This window comes from Hippocampus guttulatus, chromosome 15 (genome assembly GCF_054856545.1).
Source record: "Hippocampus guttulatus isolate MCC_2025c chromosome 15, RoL_Hgut_1.0, whole genome shotgun sequence".
Lineage (NCBI taxonomy): Eukaryota > Metazoa > Chordata > Actinopteri > Syngnathiformes > Syngnathidae > Hippocampus > Hippocampus guttulatus.
In genome coordinates, this window is record NC_141275.1 from 14,786,090 (window position 1) to 14,808,333 (window position 22,244).

A 22,244-nucleotide genomic window follows, 5' to 3' on the forward strand; every position below is an offset into this window, starting at 1 on the left:
AAAAAGGGGCTTGTTCTCATTATGAAAGATAAATAAAAATAAATTTAACAAGAATAAACGGTCCTACCAACTGTAAAAAATACACCAAAATAAGTGAATATTAATACAAATGAATGTTGTTGTTTTTTTTATTGATTTATGAGGCAAATTGATTTCTCTCCATTTCCATTTTGTAAGGCCGTAAATCAGCAAATTAGGCTCCGCCCGATTCTACACGTAGACGTCGTCCTCTGCCTCTTCTGATTGGCTCCCGCTGCTGCCAGTCACTGCTCTCCGATTGGACCTCCAGATTCCTGCGGCCAATAATGAACACAAACGCCAAAAGTAAAACGAGAGGATGCAATTTCGGAAACCGAATGAACTTATTTTTTTAATGCGCAATTATGCAAAAGTTGGACTCGAGCGCACTGACTGTAAGCGGCGGTCAGTATCACTGCGGGACTGAAGACGACGAAGGCCATTCTGAGGGTGTTTCCGAGGAACATTCGCAGATTGTGGCCGTCTTGCCGCCGAACGGGCTTCTGTTACCGTGACGCCACCGTCAGCAAAACACCAACTTGCGCCACCGGCCAGAAGCTGCGTCGCCCATACCCGCACGCGCGCCACCACCGGTCCGGTTGTGTCGTCTACCGAGCCCTCCCACAATTGGACGCTCTGCGTGACATCACTTCCTGTTCCCGCGTCCGTACTTCCACCTTTTATCGTCGGTGGTGTGTTCAGGTTCCCGGCGCCTGAAGGAATGTGTTCAGAAACCATTTGAGTGTTTTTTTTTTCCCCCAGAGTTCACGTGAAGCCATTCTCTATCGATCGATCGAAACGGCATTTGGTGAACCGACGTGGAATGACGATGAGGAGGACGGAGAAGGTTTTGTCGTTGAAGGGCCCCGGCAGCTGAACCCGGCAATGGTAGAGGCCCGAGTCCGAGAGGCGCACGTTAAAGATGGAAAGCTGGCGCTCCTCGCTTGGGGCGGAAGACACCGAGTACCTGAAAAAGGAGGAGGAGTCTTCCGTTTTGGGGCTGCTATCGCAAAGCATTCTGGGACATGTAGTCCCCGGAGCAGAGCGGCCTACCTGTACGAACTCTTGTACATGAGGCGCTGGCCCACCGCGTTGACCAGCACGTTGTGGCAGGAGAAGAAGGCCGGCTCGCCTCTCCCCCAGCACACGTGCACGCCTTTCCGTTTGGCCGCCGCCACCCGGCACGGTAGAGACACTCTGCGCCCGGCCACGCCCACCACCGTCTCCGCAGGACCCGCCCACACTGAAGCGGCCGCGCCCAAATCATATTGCAGCGCCGTCATTTTATCACGAAAATATGCATCTCAAAGTGTTGTACTGTTCGTATCTGACAAGGTAGGAACATATTCTATTTCATAAAAAAAAAAAATAAAACATCTGCATATTCGACACAAGCTTTTCATTGGCAAGCCCCAAATTCTAACTGTTTTCAAGAGTAGTTTTCATATCGATAAACATTTGGAGATACATGTTTCGGTCTACATCCAACTTCACATCGTGATTATTCAAAATGATTCCTTATTTCTTAGCTGGTCCATTTTTTTCCCACCAGTTTTCAGCAATGACGTGCCTCTCTTCCTGTCCGGACTCACCTGCGACGCCGGCGACGCAGGCGAAGACGTAGAGCTGGAGCAGCAGCAGCAGCGGCGGCATGTTCAGCTTTGCGCTCCCATGAGATCGACGGACGCGGCCACGGCCGAGCAGACCACTCAGTTTTGTCGCTTCCCTTTTCCATTCCGCGCTATTTTTAGAAACAGTTTCTGCTGCGGAAATGACGGGAAAAAGAAAGGCGAGTTAAAAAAACAAACAAAACAAAAACCATCAGTTGCTTTCATTTCGGGGAGCTCTGCCCTGTCTAATTATCATACGGCGCTGCAATGCAAACAGTCCGAGGTGAAAGGTCAGCCGTTCTCATGTCGGGTCTTCATTCCTGTCTAATTAGATTCCTTAAATTGGAAAAGCAAACACGGCGTTATGGAGCCAATGGCCTGCATTGGACCTATAGATGATATTCACGTTGGCATCTGACCAACACGACTGCAAGTTTCAACTACTTTGCCTGAAAATATCAGGAAGAGAGATAAGCATAACATAGACCCAGACTCTCGTCTTGTGGAAATGAGGTGCCCCATAGACAGCGAGGCCAATGACGGGGTGCATGGATTTGAATACAATGACGCGAGTGACCCAGATCCTCCCAATTTAGGTTCAAGACTCAGATGAGGTTTAAAGCCTCCGGGAAAGGAGCGAGCGCCAAAGGTGTGCCCGCGAATACAAAACAACACTCAGGCTAATTTGTGTCACGGAACATCATGTCGCCTGCCGTCACCTTTGGAAAAACATCACCGAGTCGGGAACAAAAGCGCCCGCTGAGCAAGACGAGACGGATTGGAAAGCCACGCCGTTACATCATCATCGGCATCATCGTCGTCGTCATCGTCTCCATCATTCTCCAGGTGAAGCCGTGACCTCTGAGCGCTTCACCCGACAACCACCGTCATGAAAGGCCCGACGTTGTCGAGTGACTTTTCGCGTCTTTGCGCCGCTCGCTCACTTCTGCTCGCCGAAGTGCCTTCGAGCGTCTCGGTGACGAGCCCGATACCGATCCGTCTGGCGTTGAGGAGCGCGCCGCCCCCCGTTGCGTCATCAGCATTTACACCCGCGCGCGCGGCCGCCATGTTTGTTTGCGGGATGCTAATTTGGCCCCGCAGTCAATCTGAGACAAGGAGAGGGCAGATGGTGGAAAAGGAACAACGGGAGGCGGGAGGACAGAAGGACAGTCGGGTTTTAAATCAATGGCTGCCATGGCGACAGGCATGCGCGAATGGCGCCGGAAGACAATTTTACTGTCGCGTGAAATACATTTCGGGACGATGTGGAATGAAATGGCTGCTTCGTATTCCACAAACATGTTCAACTGGCTGCCGTGTCAACAGCTTTTCATGGGAAAAGTGTCCAAGCAACGCCGCATTAAAGTGCCCTGCAGGGACAAGATGAAAGCGGCGTTAGGTCTGGAATAGTTTGGGATTTTTCATAATAATTTTTATGATTGGTTTTTATTTGATTTTGACTTTTTAAAAAATTCTGTTAGTTTTCATGAGTTTTTAGAGCTTTGTGTCCATTATTATTAGTTTCCATTTCTTTCAAAAACGCCTTCCTTGTAGTTGAGTTGTTATTAGTTTTAGGTTTTTTATTTTTAAATATTTGGAGTGTTTGCTGAGTGCAAGATTAAAAAAAAATGGTCACAAAGTATTGCGTAAAAAAGAAAAGAATTCTCAAACAAGTGCTTGACCTTCCGTCTTCTTTACGGACATACATCAACACCGAAATACATGCACTTAAAATGAAGCTGGAGAGCTCTCAGGTATGCGATGAATTGACCAAGATAAAGACAGAAAACATTCTGGCGATAATTCAAATTAATTTTATCAATGTTAAAATGTAGTTGTTCTTTTTATGATATGTAATTTTTTCCCCCCCCATTTTTGTTATTGTTTTTCTCAACTAGAGTAACCTTGGATTACACAAAACTTCAGGTTCGTGAACCTGTTTAGCTTTTATTACGATGTTTATATTATTTATGTTTTAATCGTGATGCAATAACAGACTAAGAAAATGTGGCATCCCATCCAAGAAGCGGAAACAGAGGCGGGTGGTGTCACACATCTTGGCAGATGCAGTCCATTGTGGCTAAAGTGTCAATACGCCAACGTCAGTTTAAAAAAAAAAAAAAAAAAGGAAGACGTACAAAATGCAATCAACAACGCGGGCTAAGAGCAACCGTGAAGGCAATCGCCTGGTTTGCCGTTTTACTCCCGCGCAATATCGCTAAAGCGACAGTGAGGAAGGGGACGAACGTGCTAGCCAGCCAATTGAGGACAATTGGGTAATGGGTGAGCCGGAGCTTATGCCAGCTGACTTTTGGCGAGAGAAGCGGGGGATACCCCGGACCGAGCGCCAGCCAATCGCAGGCCACATATAAATCATTCACAAACACACCTCGCGCCAAAGGCCGACCGAGAAACGGTCTTCGGTGAAACGAATATTCACGGCGGTTGCATCATCCCATTTGTGCCTTACGCGTTTTAATGCCAATATGTATTTACGTGATCGCAGGGTACGTGCCCAAACCCGTCTGCCCCGCAAGTCGTATGTCGTAAATTTGCCGCGACTCTGAGCTTGGAACTCCGAGCCCCCCAAAAATGACAAACTCATCATCAGATCGGTGAGATCAAGTTATTTGGTTTCTGGCAGAAGACACTGAAATGTGATTCATTTTTATTCACAAAGCAGAACATGTTCTTACCATTGCAGTGTCTTATCTGGTTTGAGGACAAATTTTCTCGGAGTTCATTTTAATTTTCCAAATTATCCAAAAACCTTCAATAAAATTATTCCAGGAGTTTAACCTGAAATTTGAAAAAAATTTTTTTTTACTCAATTCACAACAAATGTAGACATGGAAAATACACCAAATGGACACTGTATGGAGAATAATGCCGCTTTGTGTTTTGGGGGGGGGGGGGACGACGACATAAAGAGCGAATGAAACTCACCAATGACAGATGCCGGTCAAAAAAAAAAAAAAGGGGGCTTCGATTTTGAGCTGAACAGTTGAGTTGCTGCGGCCCTTTAAAAGGTTTCGGCTATTTTATCTCCTCACCGACTCGTAAACAAAGTCGCGAGCTTCAAGTTCAGACGGGAGGGAGGAAAACTTGGGAGGCTACTTGACATCAAAGCCGAGACGCGCTGAAACAAGCGCGTGATTGAATTCATTCTTAAGAGGATTTTCTTCCCAAATGATGAAAATGCAACAATCACGAGAAAATAACAAGTCTTCATCACTTTGGAAAGAGTTCTGAGGATGACGGCCGGTCTTAAACTATGCCCCCCCCCCCCACCCCCGTCGCACTTGAGATGCCGGCTCGCCAAGCTTCCGAAAGCACAAGCGCGCATAACGTTTCACGATAAAACAACGAATCAACTTCTGTCCTCGCAATCGTTGCGTTTGCCTTGCTTTCGCTTCTGCCGACTTTACAGTAAGCTCGCCTTCGACATCCTTTACTGCTCTCGTAACCGTTTTACGGCGGGATTATCAACCACTTTAGATCAAAGTTGAGGTTCAAGCTGCAGTCCAAACATCTCAACATTTGTCAGGACCGGAGAAGAGAAAATGAACGTCGAGGGTCCACGTCTTCGGAGCAAAACGCTTAACAAGATCCACATGTCTGACGTTTTCTGTGGCGACATTGATTCACACACCGGAGCGCATTTTCACTTCACATTTTATCAGGGTAAATATAAACAACTTAACTCATTCACTCCCAAAGACGTTTTTAAACGTCTTTTCAGACATGGTCCAGAATTGGCTGGTACTGAATGAGTTAATTGCTTGTACCGAATCACATGATTGAAAATCACAAAAGTCTGTTAGCTTCATGCTAACGTGTCAGACGAATGCCACCGACTGCCATTTTAACAGCCGCCGAGCAGCAACGCGTACAAACGCAGCATACAACAAAACCTTCCGGCGTGTACAGTATCGCCTCGACTTCATGGGAGCCAAGACTATTACTGGAGATTCGTTGGGGACCTTTTCTGCCTCTGCTTGGCGCTTTTAATCACGCTGCATGTCAGGCCCGAGTGCTGGCCGGCCCGTCACGCCACAACGAGGCACTCTACCGAATGCGCTGCATTGTGCCTGAATACTGTACTGTCAAAAATAAACCCCAAACATATCGTTTCAAATTGGAGAAGATAAAAATGAATGCGGCTGAAAGATTCTCAGTGGGGATTAAAAATAGTTAAGGCCGACTGTGCGCGCCTGAGTGTGTGTGTGTGTGTGTGTGTGTGCCTGTGTGTGTGTGTGTTTGTGTTTGCGTGCGCCAGAATACCATCTTTTTAAGGCAAAAAAACAAGACCACGGCTTCAGGCTGTTATTCAAGGCTCCAGCTGGACTTCTCTTCATCATCTCCACACTGACCCCCACCTGCCGCTTAGCAACAACATTATCGTCGTTAGAAACGTCTCAGCGGCTCAGCTAGCCGTCATCCGGGCTCAAAAAAAATACATGATTCATTTCTGACTGAATGTACCAGCTTCCCACTGCGAAAGTTTTATTGTGTCGCCACTTAGTTCCAAATGAGCGCGGCGCCAAGTCGGATCACGTTCGGGACCCGCGGGGCTGCCGGTGGGCAGGTGAAGGATAGCCAAATTCCTCACAAGTGTCGCATTGATGGAATCAGTGGCTAAACTGGGCGCCCCGCTCGGGGGACATAACTCCTCGGCTGGTCGGGAACACAGTCAATACAGGGAAAAGGTGAAAGGGGATGGGGGGGGGGGGGGACACACACACACACACACACACACAGACACAGATACACCAAATAGGGCTGCTATTGCATGTTAAGTGTCACGAATACATTAGCAGGACGTGAAAGTGCGGGTGGTGAGATGGACATGCAGCACAGAAAGAAGGATTGTGGGTGCGGGAGATTTCAGCAGTTGTTGTGTTGTGTTTTTTGTGTGTGTTTTTTTTCTTCAAATAAACTTCAGCTGTGTTAAAGGGAAAGTGGATCAATGTTCAGCCCCCCGAGCAGGAAAATTAAAAGTCCATAAAATGGGCTCAAGAGAATCCGTTTGAGCTGCTGTGTTCTTACAAAGAGAAGGCGCGACTGTTTGAGAAAAATCAAGACCAAAATAAGTTATTTCAACCTGCTTAAGCTAACTTTAGCTAAATGGATTAATTTTTACCCCTGTAAGGACTGCCACAGAAACACAGCAGCTTAAAAATGACATAAGACCGAGGAAAAACTCAGCTCGAGTAAAATGAAGACAAGGAAAATATGTTGTTGTTGTTTTTAAAGTTAATTTCTGCTATGACAAAGACAAAATGGCTCACATTAGCTCTATGGTCAGTTGACCTCATCAGTAAAATCACTTAAAAAGCTAGTAAGCTAATTAGCCAGCTAGCTTAGATTTCAGACTGAGAAGGAAATGAAAATTTTGTCTCAAATATTTTTTTAAAACGGATTTCAAATAGAAGGCGGGTCATAATAAAATGCATTTAACCTGTCCCACTGAGCACAGCAAGCAGATATGCTCATTTCTGTCATTTTTCTTTCCCTGATGCTAATGTTGTTTGCTGACTTGACGTGACTCTCTAAAAGCAGAGCAGTGTCAGCCACTTCTTCAGCTTTGACTTTATATTACAGCAAACCTTGTTGCCAGTCCAATGACGTAAATTAGACGTGGCGGGGGTGGTGGTGGTGGGGGTGGGGGGGGGGGGGGTACTATTGAACGGCTGCCCAAGATTGGCGCACTATTTATCTGCCATCTCATGACATCATGCTGAGCCACAGACGTGCAATGCAGGCCCAAATTAACAGCTGCCGCTCACTCAGGGATAGCTGACGGCCAATCGAGAACTTTTTGGATGTGTGTCCAAAGGTTTTGGGGGGAGGATTTTATCAGTGAATCGTTTGTGTGTATGACCATTTTTTGCTATGTGAGAGAGGCTTTCAGGTATGTGTAAGGATTTTGACGCACGTTTGAGGTTTTTCAGGACGTGAGTTATAAATATGTGTGAGGATTTTTTTTTGAGTGTGCAAGTTATGTCAAGTGTGAGAGGTAAATGTTATTTGGCCTTAATGGCACCTGATCGTGAACTGTCACTTTGCGTTAATGAAGCCCCAAATGACTTTGACAGACTCTTCGGTGGCCTCCACGACTCAATCAATGAATGGATGAATGTTGCCGCCCGCTTCCCTTTGCAGGATGACGTCTGTCGGCCGTCACGGGCCTCGCCCATCCATCAGCGGTCAAACTGCCAGCAGCTGCCCGAGCGAGCGCTCCCCGCCGCCATAACTCACCGGCCCGGTCGGGACAGCGCAAGACAAACTGCGCCCAAGAGGGAAACACAACAAATAACTTTCGCGGCCGAGAGTTTATCCAAGAACGGAGGCTCGCGTCTCGGCCGGCTGAGGGCGAGTATTGGGAGAGGCTAAATTTGGAGCTTGATCTCGCAGGTATCTCCAAATTTGGTGGTATGTTTTTGTTTTTGTGTTTTTTTTTTAAACCTTGAGATGTTCATTTGGGACAGCACGCCAGGGAAGTGGCTACTCGGATACATTTGAGTGATTTTTCTTTTGACTTGAGTCCTATTTTTCTGAAAGTAACAATACTCTTACTTGAGTACAATTGTCGGCGACTCTGCTCACCTCTGGTAACCGTAGAAAAGAGAAATAAATATTCTCTCGCGAGCTAATAAAATAGGAATTTCCTGATGAAGGCGCTCTGTCGACTTTCCAAGACGACTGCAGCATTTTTTTTTTGGGGGGGGGGGGCAAAATTCTAGGAATGCACAGTTGAAATTGGGGCGACATTGTGCCATGTTTAGCCTTGCAAGACAATAAGTCAATGTCGCAGCCCCAATGGCGACGTTTTAATGCTTATTCAAAGTTATCCTTAAAGTTACTGTACAAAAATACGCCAGAGAATCCACGTTTTAATAAGAGTCAGGGTATAGGACTAACGTGATTTAATTTTTTTTTTAAATAGTTCACCACCAAATATTTGAGCAACAGAGGGCTTAAAAAAATAAAAAACAAATTAAACAAAAGGTTTTTGTCATATTGCATCAATGGAATGGACACTGTGCTGCTCACCTGAGGCCACCTGCAGTATATTCTGAACATTGAGACATGTCGCTTCCTCTAAGCTTATCGATGCCCCACTGATATTAGTCATTCTTTGCAGAGGATAAAGAATAGGCGACAGTGAGTGTTCGGTTGTCTCTTGACATGTGCCGCCGAACTGTTTGTGTTTGCAGAGTTCGGGTCGGGGTTTGGGCTACGGTTATTTGTCTCCTTACTTAGTGGGACAAATAAAAAGAATTCTTCCTCATGTGAGCACCTCCATCCCCGGCGAGCATTCCCCAAAACCAAAATGATTTAATCTCAGTCAAAATCCGAAGCTGATGGTGGCGCAGGAATGCACCGCTGCTCCTTCTATGGAGGTGAGTTTGCGCTTGGCTCGAAGGTCTCGCCAGCGACGCGCGCATCCGCCACGTCACCTCTGACGGACCGCCCGACGTCTGACTCGTTCGTCTACGCTCACTTGCGGCAGTAACAAACATCCGTTAATGGCTTCAGACATAAACAGAGTCAAGCAGTAAAAGCTCCATTTGACCTCCGTGTGGGTGTGTGAGATTGTCTGCGAGACAGACGGCGCTCTCCGGTTGCTCTGCTTTAACCTCGGGAATAAATCGCTTAATATGCAACCCAACTCGCTGGAAACCAACTGGCAAAGGTCCAAAAACTAAATTCGCTTGTCCTCATGGAAGCCGCGTGAACCTGGAGCAGACTCGTCGACAAAAGCACCGCGCAGTGACGATTGTAGCTCAAAGTCGATTAATCGCCAATCACCTGTTTGGAATTAATTACACGGATGCCTGAGTGAAATCAACTATCTTAATTGTATCAACCTTGCTTGGCGTCAACTACAAAAAAATAAAAATAAAAATCATGCAACCCGTATCCCAGGGCACAGATGATTTTTTTTTTTGCTTTCGACAATTTTGAGTCTTCAAGCATGTTTTTGTCAATGATTTGAGTCAATGATAAATCAAGAATTCCCTGTAGCCAAACGTCAAACAGCGATAAGCTGCCAAAATGGTAGCGTTAATTCCTCTGTGTTTGAAACATTTGGCATGATGACAGAAGCTTTGGTATCATGGCAACGCTGCGGGTCGTGGGAACACGACGCTTGCAAGACGATCCAGATCTCCTCGGGAAAAAAAAAAAAAAAGGCACATCATCTCAAGTATTCATATTTTTGATTAACGAGATGATTCACATGCTTGTTAGGTCGCCAGAGGCAGCTGTAATGTACGCTCTCTGGCCGAAAGCCGATCCCTATCTTCCACTGTATTTGTACTTTCGCGATATAGAGACCATATTTAAAACCAAAAAACTAAAAATATTTTGTGGATACTTTAGAACACATCAAAAAAATACTGCTGATGCCCTGTTCTGACTCACTCGCTGTAAAAAACAAACCAAAAACAAAACTTTGTCAAACAACAGTCTGCTAGCTTAACGCTAACACGCAATGCGCAAGGCCACCGACAGGCTAATGGAAATGCGCATCGATGTTATGCTCACTATAAAACCTCCAAACAACTGCTACTTCAACCCACGGAGCAGCAAACAGAGCCTACAATCGCAGGGCCATGAACGATGAACCGCGATATCGTGGGAGAAAACACTTGACGGCGTCAATCAAATCCGTTAGCATCTTTCGCTCCAGCGCGGCTCTCATTACAACGTTAAAGCAGCCGAGAAGCGCGTATGATGCTGATGCAGATCGCTCCGTCATACAGCTGCGGCGGAATATTGAAATCGTTCAAGTGTTAGCGGGCAGAGTCGGCTTGATGTGGCCGATGATAGATAGACACGCGCGTGCGCACACACGGCAACTTCTCACATCCCCGCGTGTGTTTGTTTTGCTGTTTTATCAAAGAAGCGCCTCAAGCTTGTTCACGACACGTTTGAGAAATGAGCTATCGGTTGAGGCCGCTATCAGTGGAAGACATTCGACGAGGGCAGGAGTCACAGTCAACACCACCACAGGGTGACAATTAGCCGAGTGGCCGCAAAGTCACAGCGCCCGAGGCTTCGTCTCAACCGGCTGTGGCTTCACTGCAAGACAATATATGCCGGGGAGCATTTTACTTGTGCTCTTTTGTTGCGTTGATGCTGCGCATGTGCTAATGTAGCAGCTGTTTCAAGGTTTATGATTAACCTAACAGATGCTAGTTTCCGTTAGCGGAGTTATGTTTGACAAACTGTTGTTGTTTGGTTGAACATTTCAATGGTGTTTTGTTTTTTTTTGGGGTGGGGGGGGGGATAGGCCTATGTGTTTCTGCGCTGTGATTCACTTGTTTCACAAAATATTCTGCTCAAAAGTAAGACCAGTGATTCATCTCACGTTCTTCTGTAAGACATCCATTCATTTCTGCACTAAACTTTAAAGTTAGCCCGCTGCAGTGGCCCAACCGTACAACTTCCCAGGTTTTTCCGCTGCATTGCTCTGATAACGAGATGAAGTTAAGTCATTTTGCGTTGCGGAATACAAAGGCAGTGGAGCGCGGCATTCTGATGAGGAAACCACTTTGCGGTTGCTATGTTATCTGACAAATGATGACAGCAGCCTTGTTGTTAAGTTGCCTTAGCGGATGGATGGCTGCTGCAGCCACAGCCGCTAAATCAGCCGCCGCCTCCTCCTCCTCCTCCTCCCTGTTATAATTTAACAGTGTTTGAATGCGGCTGCATTCTTCAGGGAAAAACACGAGCCTTGTGAATGTCACCACGGTGAAGGAATGCGGTGTTACGTCGGCTTGCAAATCGGCCCAACGGTATACGACGTGTACGTGCGTATACCAGTCCGGGCTGCTCAGTACAATATGTTGAGCAGGTGACAACAGGGTGTAGGTGAGATTTTTTTTTATGGGGGGGGGGGGTCTTATGTTTAATATTACCAGAATATAACCTCTTTTTTTACACTTGGAAAAGGTGCTCTATAGGGCACATTTGATTTTAAAAATGAAACGGGGGTGCATTTATGTATTTATTAATTCGATTTTGAAAAACCTTTTTCGACAATCACCCAACGATTGGATGAGCTCAATTAATTCCATTTGTTTTACTATCCACTAATAGGTTTATTTTACACAAAATGAACCATTTCATTCCTACATGCATCATATGTGTTTGTAATGTCACTTTGATTCTTTCACTTTGACTTTTTTTACTCACAATAAAACGCATGTAAACACGTGTTCATGTTCCATTCTTTTTCTAACATTCACAGTGAATCAATTAACTGATTGTGGGGTTTTTAATGAATAAAATACATACACTTGGGGGTGATAAGAAAGCAGCAAATAGTACACGGCTGATAATGCGATGCCAATGCCAGTTTGAAATGCTACTTTAACCTTTCCACTTAATTAGCTTTTTTTTTTTTTTTCAATGTCCACGGCTCGCCTTTCAATCGCATGTTCATGACGTCACCTCCTCACGGTAAAATTGAAATATGCCCGCATTGAAAGTCAAACGACCAACGTGATTCTGCAGTGGCGAACAGATTTTTACGCCTTCGTGATTCGCCGGTGGACGTGTTGCACTCTTGAGCCAAAAGGCTTCGTGATGCAAAGTGAACGCGCGCGCACAGCGCAGCTCGAGCGGCGAGTGGAAGGAAGGATGCTGCAGGTTGGCCGTGGGTGTGTGCGCGCGTGTATGTGTGTTTTCTCTTCCTTTCTATCTCCTCCTCTCGTCGGAACTTTCCCACATTAAAACACTTGGACCATAAAAGGACACAAGGCTCCGTGACCCGCCACTGAATCAGCACTTTTGTGGCCGACGAGGAGCCCCGTTGGGAGACAGACAGCCAGCGACGTCTCACTTTCCGCGGATATGACACCAAAACAACCGGATTCCTTAACAGTTACGGAGCTTTGACTGCCACAGAATTCCATATTTGATTTGTCCCAGCACCCCCCAACCCCGACCCCTACCCCCACTCCCCGGCCTCTCCGACTTTGCCGGGCATCATGAGCCTGTGGACGAACGGCTCGTCCCTGGAGCCCCTGGCCGGCTCGCAGGCGCCACAGGCGGACTCGAACGCCACGGGCAACCGCAGCAAGCACGCGCCGCCGGAGCTGAGCCGTGCCGTGCCGGTGGGCATGCTGCTGGCCTCGTTCATCGCCTTCGCCATCGTGGGCAACCTGCTGGTCATCCTGTCGGTGGTGTGCAACCGCCACCTGCGCACCCCCACCAACTACTTCATCATCAACTTGGCCATCGCAGACCTGCTGCTCAGCACCACCGTGCTGCCGGTGTCCGCCACGCTCGAGGTGAGACGGCGCATGGCCGACTCGACATACGACGTGACGAAGGAGCTCGGTTACTGCTGCGCGTTTTTGGTTTTTGAAGTTGCATCCGGCGAATTGTTACGCTACGATAGTGCTGCTCAAACCTTTGACGCCACTTGGGGGGGAAAAATATATACAGTACTCGTCTCTCCAACGAAACTACAGTCGTGTAGTCGTCCCAAGTGTTCATAAGGGGGAAAAAACAATGATGCAGGGGTTCTATAATGTTTTAAAACTGCATTTAGATGGGGGAAAAACAACATTCATTTCAGTGATTCCACGACAATGGTCAACAGCGAAGTTTAATCAGGGTTGGCTTTATGTATGATCAAATATATTTTTTGATGCTGATTTAAAAATACGTTTTCACTTTGTTTTTCAGGCGTTTGAGATATTTTCTTTTTTTTGTTTTTAGGTTTGACCTCTAAAAGGTTGTGCAATACAGATTTTACCATGCATTGTAATTTATAACTAATGTTTCAGGGGGAAAAAAATCCACCTGTTGCTGAATAAAACGGTTAATTTATAACTACTGCAAAATATATAACTATCATACAAATATTGCTCTGAACAACTGCTAGAGTTATTACTTGCACAATTGGGAACAACACATGAACAATATATAAGATACAAATGAACGTTTGGTAAAATATGCCGGTTAATTTAAAATGTGTATTCCAACTTTCGGACTTTTGTATATTGATACACATGAAAATATCGATTGACTAATTGAACCAAAGGTATGCTCGGTTACAGCCAAATGTGTTTATTTATTTATTTTTCATCTGATTGTTTCAAACTTGAATTGTTATTTATTTATTTATTATTTTGTAGTCCGTAAGTAACCCGATTTAAAAAAAAACAGACGGAGAGTTCATTTTGCATTAATTATAAAGCATCATGTATACTGTATATAATTTCTTGCGCCCTCTGCCGGCCCATCGGAAGCATTGTTGAGTCACGTGCAAGTTGTTTGCTCCCCATTAAAGTGATCAAGCAGGTTTTTGGAACGTGGGAGAACATGGGAAGAACTTACAAACTCCGATTTGACCATGTTGCCCTTCAACATAAAAATATTTTGTGTCTAATGTACGGAAACGGGCGGCCCGGTAGTCCAGTGGTTAGCACGTCGGCTTCACAGTGCAGAGGTACCGGGTTCGATTCCAGCTCCGGCCTCCCTGTGTGGAGTTTGCATGTTCTCCCCGGGCCTGCGTGGGTTTTCTCCGGGTACTCCGGTTTCCTCCCACATTCCAAAAAAAACATGCATGGCAGGCTGATTGGACGCTCTAAATTGTCCCTAGGTGTGAGTGTGGGCGTGGATGGTTGTTCGTCTCTGTGTGCCCTGCGATTGGCTGGCAACTGATTCAGGGTGTCCCCCGCCTACTGCCTGAAGACGGCTGGGATAGGCTCCAGCACCCCCCGCGACCCTAGTGAGGATCAAGCGGTTTGGAAAATGGATGGATGGATGGATGGATGTACGGAAACGGATTTTGGCGAGCTTCTATTGGTTCACACGAGCCAAAATGTTAGCCCCCCCCCCCCCACACACACACACACTCTCTCTCTCTCGCAGTATGTCATAGTACAGTTTCAAACCACGGCAAGCACAAAAACTGTGAGGAATGAGCCCTTGCACACCATTCTTTCATCTAACAGACACCACAAATGATCAACAAACTTTGATGCTAGTATACGCCAGCCACCCACGCTACACGATGTAGGCAAAAAAAATCTTTTTCATTATCACGTCCACCATCTGTGGGCTAAATCTGCTCCAATTCGGGATCATTTGGGACACTTCCCCGCTAAGAGTTCAGTTCATCGAACCTTGGAATCCCCCCCCCCCCCCCATATCGAATGCTTCAAACCAAAATAACCAACTTCCTGGGGGCGCCGCTGTGTGATTTGGGGAGGGTATGTAGGGCCCCCTAAAATGGGAATTCTCAAACCAGGGTGCACATGCTTGCAAAAATTGGTTGGCTTCGGGGCATAATTGAAGACCCTTTTTGTATTGATCCAATCCACACAACTTTGCCATTTGAAAATCCGCTAGCACTAAACACTGGCTCAAAAAAAACAAAACAAAACCTAGCGCATTGAGGCCACAGTGCTAAACAAGCAGGAGCAAAACATGTTGACAGCCAATACAACAATACCCACAGGCATCTATTCTTTATCCTCTGCAAAAAATATATGATTGCCACTGAGTTGGGACAATCTTCTTCTCTTTCATCCTCCAATCTACATGTATTATCACTGTATGAACGATACAGCATCCTTGTGTCCAAGGTACTCACTTTAAACAAGAGATGCCCATTCCCAAATCTTTATGCACAGATTCTGGACTACTGGGTCTTCGGACGCATCTTCTGCGACATTTGGGCGGCGGTGGACGTGCTGTGCTGCACGGCGTCCATCATGTCGCTGTGCGTCATCTCCATCGACCGCTACATCGGCGTGCGCTACCCGCTGCAGTATCCGGTCATCGTGACGGAGCGGCGCGCGCTGCTCGCCATGCTGGCCGTCTGGATCCTGGCCATCGTCATCTCCATCGGACCGCTGCTCGGATGGAAGCAGCCTCCATCGCAGGTGGGCGTGTCCATCGCAAAACGCAACTCTTGCCGAAACACATTTTCGGGAAAAACAATCGGTAGTGTACGAAAGATTAGCCGGGTTGAGTAATTTCACACAAGGTGAATGGCAGGCCCGCCGGACAACTTCGTGTGTGACCTCCTCCACCCTTCCCGCAGGACGACACCGAGTGCGTGATCACCGAGGAGCCATTCTACGCCCTCTTCTCCTCGCTGGGCTCCTTCTACATCCCGCTGGCCGTCATCCTGGCCATGTACTGTCGCGTCTATGTGGTAGCAAAGCGCACCACCAAGAACCTGGAGGCCGGCGTGATGAAGGAGCGGCAGCAGGACTCCAACGAGCTCACCCTGAGGATCCACTGCCGCAATCAGCAGATCCAGGACCTGTGCGCCGCCTCCAAGGGCGGCGGCGCGAGCTCGGCCGGGCGCTGCACGCTGACCGTCAAGCTGCTCAAGTTCTCCAGGGAGAAGAAAGCTGCCAAGACGCTAGGCGTGGTGGTGGGCATGTTCATCCTGTGCTGGCTGCCCTTCTTCCTGGCTCTTCCCATCAGTACGTACCTCTCATTGTCTTAATTAACCATCGCAAGAGCTGCGCTAATAGTGAAAAGGGAGCGCTTGACCGATGCATTTAGAATGTGCATCGATTGTTTGCAGATTTTTACTGTTGGCAGTCCAACCCGGTCTCTATCACCCACTAACAGCAAACGCCCCCTTTAGAAGGCATTTGCGAAGTGCAAGACTACAAAAATAAATAACTACATAATCACTTTCTTTGAAATTCCATAATGTCTGAAACAACAACAACAACAACAAAAAAAAACAGCACAGCAAAAACTAAACCCACCAATCTTTTGCGTGCACTAAATTGCGTATTACAAAAACAAAGGACTCACTGAAAGCATTTTCACTCACAGAGGCAGTACTTCACGCACGACTACAATGCGTAGACATGGCACGTCGACACAATGCCAAACACATTTAGGTGTCGATTTTTAGTTATATGGCCATTTGCGTGTCGTATCAATTTTGGGGTAACAGTGCATTGGATCTCATCTGGTTCGATTTAAGAGCTTCTGTTCTATTTCAGATGCCCCCCCCCCCACCCTTCCTTTTGTTTTTTTTACTGTGAGTTGCAAAAACATGAGATAGCATCATGTCTGCCAGCAGCTTTGCTCTACATTAACATACCGTGAAAGAGTTAGTTCGACAATCTGATCATAAAAACCTCATTTAGACATGGAGATTTTCACCAACGTATGTTCCTCGTCCTCAGACGAGGTGCTCGAATGACACCTCAAGACTTGATGAAAGAATACATCATCATATAACATGTGTATATTTATTTACCGCCTGGGCACTTAAAATTGCTTTATAGCTGCGCTTTGACCTCTGCTGCTCTTTTAGTGCTGCGTTGCATTTCTGATGCCTCGTTTCTGCTGAGTCGTGAACTACACTTCCGACTCAATAAAACTGCACTCTAGATGGGGGAAAAAAAAAGACAAAAAAGGTTTCCACTATTAAAAAAAAAATGTTCACTTTAATTTATGCCAGCATAGACCCAAAACATATGGCTGATTTTACGACTTGAAGTCGACCGACGCTTGTGATGCTAATTTTCAGATGTGGTTAACATTTCGTGGAATATATTCAGGACGGGCAGCGCGGTCGCCTAGCGGTGACCACCTTTGCTTCACAATCAAGAGATTTTGGGTTGGGCACGGCCAATAGGGATTTGTTTTAGGTTTAATTCCGTTTCCTATATTTGCCAGGATAAATTTCCAATCACCGATTAATCGAGGAAATTGGATAGTGACTAAAATGGCCGCTTGTTCGGTCCCTTAACACTTACAACATTAAAGTTATGAGTTACAGGCAGGACATTTGATAAGTTTGTTTACCGTTATCACAGAGAGAATTATTTTTATCCAACTTCTCTCGCCATAAGTCAACTGGGATCGGCCTAAGCTCACTTGTGATCCGAATGACGACGCGTGGTGTGGAAAATGGACGGATGGATTGATAGTACCGTTAGCGCACTGTTAGCGTCGTACATTGCGTTTCCAAAATAGCCCCTTGAGTAGTGTGGTCATTGACAGTGTTTACACGGAGGACAAGGCTGGAACCCCAAACTCAAGCTAAAATAAAACCTTCCTGTGTGAGAGGAAAGAAATAGCCAAACTTGGGTTAGGATGACAGTGATGCATGATGGGAAGATGATGCCACACACTCGTTATGGTGGCGGACGGCTGGTTTTCGCGCCGGGTTTCGTCATATATAGTCAGAGATAGCAGACGGCGATACAGGATGGCCTTACAAGTCCATGTCGGAGGAGAACAAATTCATCTCGCAGGAGATCTGTTATCTAGGAAAAATAAAGTGTCGATCCGCCACAAATCCCGGAAATCCCACGAGAGCCTCGGACGTGAGGAGCACCTGCCTCACCTGGGGGGTCACCAAGGGCTTTAGACTAACGTCCAAACTGGATGAAGGTGAGAAGCCTCTCAGGAATAACGATGATAGCAAATGCTGCCCCTTAGTGGCAAGAACTCTTCCCTGCGCCTCTTTCCAGTTTTCCAACTTACGCTGCTGCTGGAGTGGTACTGTACTGGACCATGCGTTACGTAGCCTAAGGCAGCTAGCCAGTTGGATGACTTCTTCCTTTTTTAAACAGATGGACTCAAATGTGACATCAATCCCCGAGGATCCAAATGTTCACAAACAACAACAGCTCACTCTGATTCGTGAGCAATCAGTCTGCATGCAGTCACTTCTTGGGTATTCTAAGTCAAACAACTGTCGTGAGTCACGATTAAAAAGGTACAACAACAACACTAAAACCAGTGGTAGAATATCAAATGTGAAATTGGCCATTGCGGAACAAAAACGGGGTGTAGAAAACTTACCTCCCCCATCTTAAAAAAGACACAACCCAAAAATGAAAACACAATTAATTTAGTCAGCTGAAAGTGAAGTAGCTAGCAAGAGAAGCTAACATAGCAGTTGACATTTCACAAGCTCAGCCTTTAATTTAATGTACCACCAAAGTCCAGAGGAGTATGCATTTGCTGTGTGTTATATCTTCCCATATTCCATAAAACTTAAATTGTTTGTATGTTTTAGGCTCTTTTAACAGAAATTTGCGCCCACCCGAAACCTTCTTCAAGGTGATTTTCTGGCTGGGCTACTTCAACAGCTGCCTGAACCCCATCATTTACCCCTGCTACAGTCGCGAGTTTAAGCAGGTATGAAGCCCTTGCAGTCTTGTAAGCGGCTAAAGCGTTTCTTAAGTTCGCAAATGAAACTGCCCTTCATCTCATTTCATCAGTCATTTGCTTTTATTTGAGCGTAAACCTAACCTGCAAGGGCAAAACGTTTATGTGTTGTAAATCTGGTACTGTTTATTGTAATACAGATGGATGTATTGTTTGTCTTTGTTAATAAGAATACATGCAAAGAGGACCTTGACAAAAATAATTGATTGAATTGCAACCCCCCCCCACCCCCGCCCCACCGTGCCTTCAGGCCTTCATCCGGATCCTCCGCTGCCGTTGGAAACGGAAGCGCCAGGGCTGGCAGGCGTACTACAACTACCGCTCCCAGCAGGGATCCAACAACTCATCCTACCTGAACGGCAGCCAGCAGACGCTGTCCTCCATCAGCCACAGCCCGCGATGCGTCGCCCCCAAGCTGCAACCGCCACCTTGGTCGTCCTCCTCCAACAAGGCCGGGCGTAACCTCCTGCCGGGGTCGGGCGGACCAGAACCTCGGCTGGGTCCGGCGTCGCCGCTCGCCAAGGCAGCTGGTGGGCGAGACACGGGTGTGAAAAGGCAGTAAAACAGAGAAATTGGACAGTACGGTACAAGTATTCAGACTCATACGGAAAGAGCTGTGGCCACTTTGGGTGTGAAACAACAAAATGGAGGAACAAAACTGGTTACATCGTTGGTAGGCCACTGATCGTGTGCTTCAAAACTGATTCGACTGACCTTCCGTCGCACAAGCGTGTTGTGTTTTGTGATCATATTTATTAACAGGCACGTGGCAGCGTGGCCACCAAGCGGGCCTGAAGGCCGTGAGTTCGATGTCCAGTAGACATTTTCTTCGGTATGCTAGTGGTCACCAAGTCTGCCTCACAATCCGAGGTTCTGGGTTTGACACTCGACTTTGGCCTTCCCGTGTTGAGTTTGCATGTTCTCCCTGCGCTTGAGTGTTTTTTTTTTTTTTAAAGCTGCGATAGGTCCCAGCTTTCTGCTTTTGAGGACAAGTGCTTTCGAAAGCTACCGCGTATGAATGACTGGTTTGACATTTTACAAGTTCCTACCTTGAAGCTTGGAGAAGCACATTCGCCATTTATTCCGCTACCTGTTTTATGGGAAGTCCTTGACTATTAAACACTTCAAAAGTGCCGATCACTAGGATTTTTTTTCTTTTTTACAGCCACTGTTCTTCTCAATGTTGGAGGATGATCAAACAGGGGGAAGCGTGTTGTTGTCGACACGGCGGGATCCCTTGACCGTTCTCCACTTCCCCAGGTCCTCCGCGTGTTCGTTTGATTCGGGCTGAGTTGATGTGCAAAAGTCAGAGGCTGGAAATGGAGAAGTTCTTGCAAGATGTTTTACTGAACGTTCAGGGCACAACACGAATCGATTCGGGCTCCTGTGAGTCTCAGATTTCATCAGGAAGCCCCGAGCAACTACAGTCACACGTACATATAGGCATAGTATGTTAATTATATTAATTAGGGGCGGGCAGTCCTTCCCCTCATGTAGAAATCTGAAACAAAGAAAGTCAAGCAAAGTTCGATTTTGGCATTTTGACAAAGTACAGACCATATCTGTTGGTCCACAAATCTTGAGATTAGGGTTCCTCTTCGAAGGCACTTGACAGCCTTCAGGGACTTTCCCAAGGTGGGAGACGCAAAAGAAAACACTTGGGGGGCTGTTAATCACTCAAGGGGAAATAGGAGCCCAGCTTCACACTACATTCTTTGTTTTAAGTAGCGGATGTTCAGGACAGAGACCTAATAGTCAAGGTCGACCTGTCTATGATACAAAGTTTTAAGCTAAACATATAACATAGGTGATATCTTCATCAACCTTCTTGTTTTATCTCCTACAATCCAGAAACGTTTTTTTTAAAGAGGTCTGTGATGACCTGGCTTTGTCCGCACACAATGGGTGGGCAATAAAAAAATGCATTGGTGCATTGATGAATGGCTTGATGAACGACTCAAAATGTTACTGAAGAGGACTAAAGGCTCACGATGTCTAAAGACTGTGGTGGTCCTGTGGTTGTCTGATGACAATATAAACCTGCATACCGTCTAGTCTGGGTTGCCTTGAAACTGTGAAACGCATTTATTTGATCAATTTTGCTTTTGGCATGACTACAGTCAATTTGACTCACTTGAATGTTGACTTTCTTTCTTGCACACAAACAACTTAGCTCCTTCCCTTTCCAACTTGCCGTCCACTTGCAAAAAGAATACACGTCTTATTTCAGCCTCGTGGAGAAGCAAACTAATTTTCCCAGGAAGGGATTATTTTGCTTTTTTGTGTGTCCGACATAGCCCCCATTTGTCCTCATGCCACGTATAATAAAGTCTGACACACCTGGAGTGGATTCTTCGATTATTCCTCACAAAAATGACGTCATGGAATCCGATAACAAGATCGAACGCGTATTCCGTTTAGTAACCGCCCCGAGTCACGGTGGCAAACATTGTGTTTGCTGCCGTACCGATTTTCACCAATAAAAGACAAAATGAAACATTTACCATCGTGGATTTGATTGTAATCTGCGGTCGATGTTCTCTTCTAATGTGCGATGCTTTGTCGCGACGATCACCTCACAATTGGGCACAATTTGAGAAGGAAGTGTGAGGAAAAGTCATTGCGAACGTCACCGGATGACTGAGTAGCGGGGTGTTGTGAAAGCTCTAAAATCTCAATTTGCAAATCTTTACAGAGAAATGTGAACCGAGTCGAAAGGTAAGGGTGTTATCGTGCTTGGAGGGGACAAAGCGTGTCGGTAGATGTTTTTCACGGCGCACTTTGGGGCTGAAACGCGGAAGAGAAAACACAAATGTCGTTCGAGTGGAGAGCTGCGGCTGGTTGAGTCTCTCCGGTTCTCATGTGCCTTCCAAGCCCCGCCCCCGACTCTCCAGTTGACAGCTCGTCTACAAAAACTGACAGCTTGTTCCGAACGAGAGAACCGAGACAGCGATCATGACAGAGAAAGCACGAACGAGCAAACTGCCCAGCGTCTCGGTGAGGATCATGCATGTGATGGTGAAGTCCAAGGAGCGCAAAGGCATGTCGGTGGGCGCGCTCAAGAAAGTTCTGGCGCTCAAAGGCGTGGACGTGCTGAAGCTCAACAAGCGCATCAACCACTCCCTGGTTCGCCTGGAGAAGAGGGGAGCCCTGACCCAAGTCAAGGGAGCTGGCGCTTCTGGTTCTTTCAAAGTGACAAAGGAAAAACCTGCCCCCAAGACCAAATCACACATGAAGAGGAGCTCCGTTGGGTTGAAATCCATCCAGAAGGTTGGCAAACCCAAGAAGCCGACGTCCTCTTCCAAGAAACGGTGCTCTCTGACATCCGTCCAGAAATATGTAAAGTCCAATGCCACTGCTAAACCTAAACAGAAGCTTAAAATAAAACCGACACAGGCTAAATTAATGAAGAAACCTACTGTGAAGAAA

General features: G+C 46.5%; 2 protein-coding genes across 5 annotated transcripts; one reads left to right on the forward strand and one right to left on the reverse strand.

Annotated features, from left to right (window-relative positions):
* Positions 1-114: 114 nt before the first annotated feature.
* On the reverse strand, positions 115-19,317 carry LOC147194113 (hepatitis A virus cellular receptor 1-like). 4 transcript variants are annotated; one of them, XM_086130416.1, is made up of 7 exons: positions 19,168-19,317; positions 1,611-1,781; positions 1,072-1,261; positions 837-985; positions 592-731; positions 413-521; positions 115-293 (listed from the first exon to the last, which is right to left on the reverse strand). In XM_086130416.1, exons 2-7 carry the CDS (start codon positions 1,669-1,671, stop codon positions 211-213), a joined length of 732 nt encoding a protein of 243 aa, XP_085986542.1. In that variant the 5' UTR covers positions 1,672-1,781; positions 19,168-19,317; the 3' UTR covers positions 115-210. The 4 variants fall into 4 exon arrangements, with proteins under 4 accessions (XP_085986542.1, XP_085986541.1, XP_085986539.1 ...); XM_086130415.1 differs by having other exon boundaries at positions 409-521; XM_086130413.1 differs by having other exon boundaries at positions 413-731.
* Positions 12,620-20,951, forward strand: LOC147194114 (alpha-1A adrenergic receptor-like). Its single transcript, XM_086130418.1, has 5 exons — positions 12,620-12,934; positions 15,290-15,541; positions 15,703-16,093; positions 18,664-18,785; positions 19,066-20,951. The coding sequence occupies exons 1-5, from the start codon at positions 12,632-12,634 to the stop codon at positions 19,375-19,377; spliced, it is 1,380 nt and encodes a 459-aa protein (XP_085986544.1). The 5' UTR covers positions 12,620-12,631; the 3' UTR covers positions 19,378-20,951.
* The last annotated feature ends 1,293 nt before the right edge of the window (positions 20,952-22,244 follow it).